The following is a 10,727-nucleotide window of genomic DNA, read 5'->3' on the forward strand; positions in this document are numbered from 1 at the left end:
TAAGGGAAATTTGGCTTGATTTTCTCACAAATGGGTGCAGGCAGATTTTCTCACAAATGCAATTGAGCAACTTTCTTTTCCAAAAAGAGTAGATGGCCCTGTCGGTCAATTTAAGCTACAGTAGTCTCCCGAGACCTGAAACACTTGTTTCCCTTTTCAGGGAAAGCAGACCAACATGAGTATGAGTGAGGAACAGTAACTATCTGTATCTATAATTAACCATTTAGATGTTTTCACAAAGCGACCTGAAATTGACAGTAGGTGCTGTAAAGTTGTTAACATGATTGATTAGTTCAAAAACCAGTAGTGACATGGCTAAACATTTAACTAGGCAGTCTTTCTCTACAAAAACTGGTCCATTCTCGTACCTCTTATCCTCTGTTGGATCGCGGGATATAAAATATATAGGCTGCATATGTTGATACAGGTGTTCAACATTCAAAACAATGCAGGGGTGTAACAATATATTGTGTCACAAAATATTGTAATACTAAAATGCAAATGTATTATGGATAGCGACAATATTGTGTACCAAAAATAGGTGTTTTGGTTTTGGGTATAATGGGGTTAGTTTAAATTGAGCGACATCTGCTTCTTTTTTTTTTGGGAAGTTGATTTGTTCAATTGCATTTGTGAGAAAATCTGCCTGCACGCATTTGTGAGAAAATCAAGCCAAGTTTCTTCATAAAAAGGCAAATGAGTCTCACTGTTGTAACACACAACACATTGTCCATGCATTTTCTCTCAATAGAGTTTTGTATTTGCAAATCACTTTGTGTTTGTTTGAAAGCCGAGTTTTTCTTTGCAAAGCAGATTGTGTTTATTTGCAAAACGCTGGATTTGTTTGATGAATATTGGCACAAAATCCTCTCTATAAAAATTGCTCTTAAATAGTCAGATGGCAGCAGGGGAAGCGACAATTGATATATAATATGACAGTGTTAAACATGCCTCTCAACAATTTTAGAGTGTGTTGCAGCCATCAAAATCAAGATTTGTTACACTGCATGTACAAAATACAGTAAAGTTGGTCAGTGAAAACACTGGAAATCTTTTCTTTGTACTTTTGTCAAATACAGGTTAAAGAGAGTGAACAAAGCACAGATTCCTGTTTTGTATTGTATTTTACAAAATGTCCCAACTTTTTTGTAATTGGGGTTGAATATGCACGGCGGAAATAAGTGTTGTTGGAATAGCAAAATGCCAGAATGTGACTGTTGGAATGCAACAGTCAATCACTGTTTATAGATGAATGAATAAGAAGTGCCATAAACTAAAATACAGTTGCAAAATTATAATAAAACAGTAATATTTTCAATATGAACTCCAAATAAAGCTCACTCCAAATTAAATATATATATATATATTTTTTTTACAAAAAAGCATGACGACACATTAAAATGAACTAAATGGAATAAAATTAAATATAACGTTTACTCAACATGTTGGGAAAATGAACTTTTACCTCGACAGCTTTTGTATTTTCAAAACATCAAGACAAAAAGCAAAACAAGTATTTATAAATTGTTAAATTATTAATAGCATATTTTGATTTTCTTCTTTTTTTTCACATATGCTTTACCCCAGAAAACAAAATGATTAAAAAAATAAGTATAATAACTATAAATGAAGAGGACAAGGGTTCTTCAGGCAAAAAAAAAATATTATAAACTTTATAGTTTTTACTTTTGAAAAACTTAATTATTCAAGTTACTGGACAGGTTTGTCACCATATTTTGAGAGTGAGCCATAAAATTTGGGTACAAGACCAGGATTATTAGCATATATATATATATATACACATATATGACTTGCTTATCTTTTATTGGTTGGTTAATATTAAACATCAGCTTCCCCAAAAATGTTGGATTCTCATAGCACATGCGGAACTGGAAGATGAAGTGATTCAGAGAACACAGAGTGGGTGTGAATCAGGGAGTAGTTGAGGAGCTATTCATTCTGCAGGCTGCTGGCAGACAGGAAGTCAAAACTGTGAATGGTGCAATCCTGGAGTGTCCTAAAGCCTTTCTGTGGGGTAAAGGTAAAGAGATAAGGCTTGTGTACATATAACCTGTCAGCTGTCTGAAACTGGGGAAATGATTCAATCACAGAATTTTTGTACTTTATAATCTCATATAAAATATTTAAATTCATAAATAGATTTATTCCCAGTTTTATCAAAAGTAATAGATATTCTAGGGCCATTTATCAATTGATATCTCTTTTCCATAGCACTGTCTCCAAACCGCTGACAAAGGCAAGAGCTCAGTGTTAAATATGTAAATATTTGTGATACACATTACTTTAGCTCTGCAGTAATTCTGTGGATACAAAGCATTCAAATCCAAACCTCCAGAGAGAAAGAATAAACAGAGACTTCAGCAAATGAACATTTAATCCTCAGTTCATATATTATCAGATTCCCACATACAGCTTGTTTTCTGCAAGTTACACCTGATCACATACCAGTTTTTGTCCATCTACAAATATAAGTTAGCGCTGTACATTACTTACCAATTATTGGTATGAACTGATCTGAGGGAGACGTAAACATTGGCTGCTTCAAGTTATAACTCTATACAGTCAACATGTCCTGGCAGCAGAATGAAAAAGAGAAATCTCTCCATACAGTTTTCAGATTATATTTGTGTGTTCTGTACATGCCCAGAATAAGGCTTCTCAAGCAGTCGGAGCAGAAGTGCTCGTTATTCAGATGTTAACATGGACCCACGGATTGAAGAATGTTCTGAAAGGAAATACCATCTTACTATCAGTGTTTATGCAATCAAGAACAATCTCTTTCTGAAAATATCTTTTTTTGGCTTTTAGCCTAGTATATCTGCCCTAAACCATTTAGCATCAAGGTGTTAAGGTGCTAACATTTACAATACCGTAGTATTAATAATATTGCTTCTCTCCCACTATAAATCTGAAATGGATAAATCTCTAAATAAGAGACTGAGAAGTGCTCTGTAGTTTGGAACAATCACAGGCCGAACATTTGATCATATAAGCTCTCATTAATATGAAATCTCTTCAGATTGCAAGTTTTCAACAGATCAAGAAATATTAGGGTTAGTTGTGATCTACATATAGTTGATATAGAGTGAGTTAAAGGGACAGTTCACCCAAAAACACATTTTTCTCATCATTTACTCATGTTGCTCCAAACCGGCATTACAGACTTTTTTCTGTGCATCATGAAAGATATTATGAAGGATGTTAGTAACCAAACCGTTACATTTCCCATTCACTGTTGACTTTTTTTTTTTTTTTTTTGGTCCATACAATAAAAGACAATGGGATCCAGAACTGTTTAGTTGCCAACATTCTTCAAAATATGTTTCTTTATGTTGCAAAAAAAAAAAAAAAAAAAAAAAAAAATCAGTCAGTCCTTCACTCACATAAAAAAAGTGACCGAGCTATCACTTTTGTATCTTTTAGGTATTAATATGTACTTATATGTACCTTTATAGTACCAATATGGACCCTTTATGTGCCAAGGTGTATCTTTTGAAAAGATCCTGCCCCATTGACAGATTAGGTACCTTTTTTTCTGAGAGTGTACAGATTTGGAGCAAAATGAGGGCGAGTAAATTACACAGCTGACATGATATTATATTATATCACTTCATGATATTATTTCATAGCTTTTAACACATTGCCACTAAGTTACCATCACATTTCTGTCCTCTATACAATAATCATGACTTTATTTCCTCATCTGAGTTCATATCAATGAACACATCTACTTTGGCTAGAACGAATGTCACATAAATGATTCTCATTTCGAAGGACATGGATGCTAACAGAAGCCCGTTTAGCAGCGGCTATATAGTTCAAGTTAATGGCTCATGTGATCCATGGTGATAAGACTGACTAGAAAGGAGTTTTATAAGAGAACAATTTAGCAAAAACAGGAGTTCTGACGGCCGTCAGCTGACGAGAACCGAGCGATACAGCGTTCAGATCAATTAAAAACAACCAGGGACGCTCTTCTTCAAGACATTCACGTTTTGATGTTCTTTTCCGTCTTAAAACATGACAGGGTTGGTTTAATGCTTAAAAAAAGACCAAATGGAGCTTGTGAAATGTCAACAGGTAGATATTTGAACTTAAAAGGATTAAACTGTTGGGGATATCTGCATAGACAGTGGTGGGAGCTCACCACTTGATTTCCAAACTACCGTCTGCCATCTTCCACACAGTGATGGTCGAGCGGAGTCTGTCCTGGAACATTAAAAAGCTTTGAGTTTCATATCACTCACTGATAAGTGATCTGGCTGCAGAAGTCCTGGGGCCCTTTTTAGCGTGTTGTTTTTCCAGATCGTGTGATCTGCCGTTGTGTGCACCTCATAGAGGTAAAGTTAATGGTCCCCGTTACTAATGACGAGCCCCTCAGGGCCAGCGGTGGTAGTTGGGATGCGGGGCATCTTCTTAAGCGGGCTGGGAATATGCTGAGAAAGACACAATGTGTTTATTATGATGATGACAACACATTAAAATACCAGTTTTCAATATTAGCCAATATAACAGACTGTTTTTTTCTCCGCTATAATAACTGGAAGCGAGCGACAACAGAAGGCTGCACCCACACTTGTGTTAAAAAAACAGGTGGATGGAGGAAACTATTTTAACAAAGAAAACCATGACATACACCTACCTCAGCTGCAATGCAGGAAGTGATGAGTCCGGCCTCCAGCGGTCGGTCATCGCTCATCGAGCGCCTGGCGTACTGCCTGCGATGCTTCTCGTCCACACGAGTCAGGTACCATGTTCCTGGGAAGAGTTCCTCTACCGAGCCTTGAGGGATGTAGTTTGCTGTGGAAATGTGAGGAACATCACAATGTCAAACAGATCCGAGATTTCAGTTACTGAGAGAAGAACCGAAGGGCTGAGGCTTGATGTATTTTGATGGTGGTTTTATTGTCTGAGATTTATGTTATTTGAATGAACATCGGGCGAAACCTTCTTTCTGGAGTCCAGTCTGGCCTGCAAGTCACACAGGCTGGAGACCAGCTTATCCAGAGCAGATCCTGATCAGAAAGACGTACATTAACTGAGTTATCAGTCGATGGGCGGTACGACTAGATTATATAACTGTAGGCAGCTTTGATGATTATCATGGGAGCGAACACCACACTGCTCGTGTTTACTGTAGACAAGAAGGAAACATGTGTCTACGGCCAAACAAGTCTTTTCTTTTTAAATTAAGTGCAGCTTAATAATTTTTTGGTTAATAGTAGGTTAATTCTAAATTAAGATGAAGTTCCTTTCATTTAATTCACACTATTGAAATGCATTTTATAATATTACAATATATCTAAAACATTTTTAGGTTGACTTTCCAGATAAAATAACTGTGTTGTTATACAAGTGACAAGTTCTTATACCCTAACTGTGAGTGTGGTCATACCGCCCACACTAGTTTAGTGTAATGACACTCTGATAGAAACATTTTTTTTTGTGTGTGTGTTTTGTTTTTTTTTTTTGTGTGTGTAGCATGTTTTGTGTCTTTTGTGGATTTGATGGTGTAGGGAAAGCCTGAGCCGTATGAAAACACACCGATTCTCTGTCCTGCCAGCTGCTGCGGTGCATGTCTGTAGAGATTTAACATTTAAAAATGACTTTTTAAGAAGCAAAAAGGCTGTAATACACACACACTCATGAAAATAAGCACATGTGACACTTACTGAGCGAGAACTGAAGCCAAGCAGCCGTACACTGATGGTGTGTACATGTTACCATTCTGGTTTGAGATAAGGAGAGACGCCTTTGTCTTACTCTCAAACGCTTCTGAGCTGGCCTTCATAAAGGCCTTCTCCACATCTCTGTCGAAATACGTGTCCTCAATCTTCACATCTCTGCAAAACACGAGAAGGAGAATGTTTGGTTTTTACCATGATGTGCTCACTGTGAGCTGCTGTTTTACAGGAAAGAGCTGTGAGAAGAATCTGCAAACATTCCAAATAAAATTCTAAATATTAAATAAAAATTCAAATTTAAATAACTATTCACTGAAAGCGGCTGCTGTGATGTCACTGTCTGTTGTGAGACCCTTCTTAAAGAGGAATTAACCTGAAAGCTTCGAGTCCGCTGAAGGGCCCGCTCTGTGTGTCTGGACTGGGATGACAGAGGAAATCGTTGAGCATTAGTCGAGCCAGAGACTTCTGCACCAGTTTACAGTAAGGAGAGTGGAACACCATGAAGCCGAAGTCTTCAAGACTGCAATGCTTTTCAAGGCCCTCTGAAACACAAGACAAAACAAACTCATAATATCAGACACTGTGCAAGTTTCAGATAACTGTTGTGTATTCATGGACCCTGAAGAAAAGAAAGATGCAACCTAGATTTCAGTTTGCACCTCACAAATGTGTCATTTACTGTAGCTTCAGAAGATTTGCAATATAGTGCATGAATCATATTTACTGGAGATGCATTGATGGTTTGGTCTCTGAAAACTGGCTGATAATGTGGACACAAACCATTACACTAACATGTGCATGATCAATGATGGTGGTTTATTTGGCTATAACACAACAGGGCTCGACATTAAGCTTTGACATGTGCTTGTCCTTCGGACAAGTAAATCAGTCATTCACTTGTCTGGGGGAAAAAAGGTGGTTTTTTTTTTGGCGCAAATGTAATTTATTCTGAAGCAATAGTCTCATCAGTGCTCTATCAGGTATTACTTTAATCAGCATATTTGTGATATTTGCCTTAAATTGATTGCTGTTACACTTTTTAACTTTATGAAGGACACTATTTTCCTTAACCTGATTAAATGTACATGTCACCATTTATGTCAAATTCTTAAATTTGATCAATACATTAAGTTATAATAATAAGACAGTATATGGTTGTTGCTATTCAAATGAAATCAGTATCAACAAACTCCATCTTTTCACTGCAGAGGAAACAGAAACTGCCTCGAAAGTGCCATTTAGATGTATTTACTCAGACTGTTTAATGAAGATGCATTATCTTCTCATTATCATAAGCAAAAATGCAAATGCATAATGTTATTAGATTATATTTTACTTTTTTTGACATACAAATATGAAATGTTGGAAAAATGCAATGATACTTTTAAATATGAAATTAAACCACCAGTAGGTGGTGGCAAGCCACTGTCTTGATGAGTGAATCATTGATTCAACCGATTCGTTCAAACGGCTGATTCACTCAATAAATGAAGCAAGTGACAGTCTTTATGAATGGCTCACTGAATCATTGACTCGTTCAAAAATGCTGAATCATTCGGTAATGAAAGACTGTTGTGTGTAGCTCGGAGATGCGCAACTGTTCTGCTGTGGCTTTGCTTAGAACTATCTTCGTTAGTGAAATGGAGCAAAAACGATCAATAATGTGTCTAAAAAGTCAGTTAATATTCTTTGTTTATTGAACTACGGTTGTATAAAATCAGTATCACATTTGCAATCATGCTGAAAGTCGGGAAAACTTGACTCTTGATCTTGAGGATTGTCTTTTATGAGAAACTACTGGGATATACCAGCTAGTTGAATAGTATGTTTTTTCCAAACATCACATCAAAAAATATAATACTGACAGATTTTTTATTTTTTCATCCCAATGTGTCTAGAATTTTTATTTTCTGCCAAGACTTTTTAATGATGTGTTTTAACCTTTTTTCTGTTTGGCGAATTGTGTCAATACTGACTTTCACAAAATGGCTAAATAATAATGATGTTTTTTTCATATTCCGATTATGAATAAATAAATACATGAGACTAAAGAAACTGAATGATGTAACTTTTAGATTCAGATTATAAATCAATCAATTCATTAATTAAATAAAGGCTATTCATTTTGAAGGAGTAGCAGCGATCTAAAGCGCTGAGGTAACACTGGATGGAAAGCTTGCCGTCCACCACTGGATACTCAGACACCATATCTGGCTTATAGAAATCATACGCATGTTGCATATGTGTCCCACGAAGCCCTGTTAAAATAAGGGATTACTTATTACTTCATGAAATACAATATATATCTGTAAATATAGTTGGAAATTAAAGTGTTGTCTTTAACCTTGGTATCACAAAGATAACAAACCCAGTGTTGTTAGAGTGCTCTAGGTTACTGTGACAAAGGTCATGAACGCTGGAGGTTACTGCAGGCCTCATACCTCTCTCGAAGACCAGAGGGGCGTTGGGTCCCACGAGGATGGCCACGGCTCCGGCTCCTCCTGTCGGCCTGGCGCTGCCCGTGGCATAAACAGCGATGTCACCCGCAACCACCAGAGCATACCGGCCTGCCACATCAGATCACATTAGAGCGAGTCTACACTCAACAGGCAAACAATTCAACATGAAGCAGCAATATTTTTTAGTGCTTGATGTTCACCGAATAATAGCTTAAATAAAAACAACACCAAAAGTTATTTTGCATCGAAGATAATGAAGTGTTTAAGGACCATTACAGTTTTTTTTTTTTTTGCACTGTAACATTGTTCACATAATAATTAATACTTTTTTTTTACTTTGTAATTTTTACTCTAATGTAATTTAAAAAAATGATATTATAATTGTATTTTAAATGCTACCATGCAACTTGTATATATTTAATATAATATAACATAAAAAAATGTGCTTAACTGTAATAAATAAATAAATAAATATAACAGACTCCATCTTCTTTAAGCAAAATGTAAGTGGGTGAAAGACGAAAAAGGGTTTAAGCATAAAAACAATACTGCTTTCAATTGTTGTTTTTCAAAAAACAAAAAAATTTTTTTTTTAAAGTTTTCTGTTTCATGTAATTGTATTTTATATTAAAAAAACAATAACATAAAACATAAAACAAAAAATAAATAACAGAAGACACCCAGTAAAATGTCATTCAGTGTAACAATCTTGTCAGGCATATTTACAATGAAATCAATTTATAACATATTAAAAAACTAATTACTTTCACCCCAAATACTAACTGGTTATTTTACATTTTTTTTAAATTTGCCACTATCCTAGGTTTTGCCCATATATCAGATTTTTTTTTTACTAATTTAAAACACAATAAAATGTAATATGCTCCCTTATTCTTTTAGATATTTTAATATGTACATGTCAGAATAAGCATGTTGTTTGAATTTTTTCATAACTATAAGTGTTACACTGAATGACAACAGAACATTATTTCAACCAAATTTTGACATTTTATTCTTCAAAAACTTATTCGAAACCTTAAAAGCAGACACTTTACTTACATTTAATGTGATTTATATGGACACAAAATCACTTTTGTAAATTACTTTTGATGCAGACATCTTTGACCCAATTCTAAATCTAATTTTTCTTTTGGTAAGTTTTTATATATAATTTTGTATGTGTCAGTAGAGTGTGTCTGAGAAGCGCACCGTCCCAGGAGCTGGACTCCACCCAGTTGAGGGCGTTGAAGAGCGCGGCGGTTCCTCCGTAGCAGGCGTTAGTGGTGTCCACTCCCTCCACGTCAGTGTTGCCCGACTCCTCGAACAGCTGCATCAGGACAGTCTTGGTGGACTTGGACTTGTCGATGATGGTCTCCGTGCCCACCTCCAGCCGGCCCACGCTCTCGTAGGACAGGCCGCTGCGCTCCATCAGCCGCTGCACCACCGTCAGGCACAGAGAGCCGATGTCCTCGCGGTCCGAGCAGAAGCCCATGCGCGCCTGGCCCAGCCCCACCGTGTATTTACCGGCTCCGACTCCATCGAACTCTTCCAGCTCCGCTTGCTCCACGTACTGGGAGGGGAAGTACACCTCCATGGCGATGATCCCCACATCCTTGGGCCACGCGGCCTCACAAACAGCAGGGAGTGATCCAGGCATCCTGAACGGACTGAGACAAGAGCGTGCAAGCTTTTAGACCGACGTCTGCTTAACACTGACCCGCATAAACCAGGTTATTACAGGTTCAGTCCCACTGAGTGCTTGACCCTTCAGCAGACAAGACTCATATTAAGAAAACAGGTTCACGGATAACAGATAGAATGCAGATATACACTACTGGACAAATGTTTGAATTATGACTTTTTAATGTTTTTAAAAGATGTATCTTCTGCTCACCAAGCCTGCACTTATTTATTTAAAAATACAGTGAAACCAGTAATATTGTAAAAAAATATTACAATTTAAAAAAAAAAAAAAAACATTTTATCAATTTGAATATATTTAAAATATATAATATACATATTTGTGATACACAGCTGTATTTTAAGCATCATTAATCATCAGCATCATTACATGATCTTCAGAAATCATTCTGATATGCTGATTTGCTGCTCAATATTTTTGTGGAAACCATGATAGTTTGTCAGGATTCTTTGAAGAAAAGAAAAGTTCAAACAACAGCATTTATTCGAAATAGAAATCTCACGTAACATCACAAACATCTTTACTGTTACATTTGTTGAATTTAATATGCCCTTGCTGAATAAATGTATTTTTACCCCATACTTCTGTATGGTAGTGTGTCATAATATTTATATAAAAATATGAAGCAGCATAACTGTTTTCAACATTAATAATAATCAGAAATGTTTCTTGAGCAGCAAATCAACATAAGAATGATTTCTGAAGATCATGTGACACTGAAGACTGGTATAATGATGATGAAAATACAGCTTTGATCACAGGAATATATATATATATATATATATTTTAAATATTTTCAAATAGAAAACAATTATTTTAAATTGTAATAATATTACTACCTTAAAAATAAAAAATAAAATA

At 35.9% G+C, this 10,727-nt stretch overlaps 1 protein-coding gene across 1 annotated transcript in view; it reads right to left on the reverse strand.

Moving 5' to 3' along the window:
• Positions 1-3,381: 3,381 nt before the first annotated feature.
• The window catches only part of hmgcs1 (3-hydroxy-3-methylglutaryl-CoA synthase 1 (soluble)), an 8,207-nt gene continuing 861 nt past the window's right edge, over positions 3,382-10,727 (reverse strand). The window contains 9 exon segments of the mRNA XM_042732110.1: positions 3,382-4,457; positions 4,664-4,821; positions 4,896-5,039; positions 5,497-5,600; positions 5,694-5,864; positions 6,079-6,271; positions 7,823-7,963; positions 8,147-8,272; positions 9,374-9,831. Of these exon segments, the coding sequence (XP_042588044.1) occupies positions 4,368-4,457; positions 4,664-4,821; positions 4,896-5,039; positions 5,497-5,600; positions 5,694-5,864; positions 6,079-6,271; positions 7,823-7,963; positions 8,147-8,272; positions 9,374-9,831 (1,585 nt within the window). The 3' untranslated portion in view covers positions 3,382-4,367.

The sequence above is a fragment of the Cyprinus carpio genome, chromosome B10, assembly GCF_018340385.1.
Source record: "Cyprinus carpio isolate SPL01 chromosome B10, ASM1834038v1, whole genome shotgun sequence".
NCBI classification, from domain to species: domain Eukaryota; kingdom Metazoa; phylum Chordata; class Actinopteri; order Cypriniformes; family Cyprinidae; genus Cyprinus; species Cyprinus carpio.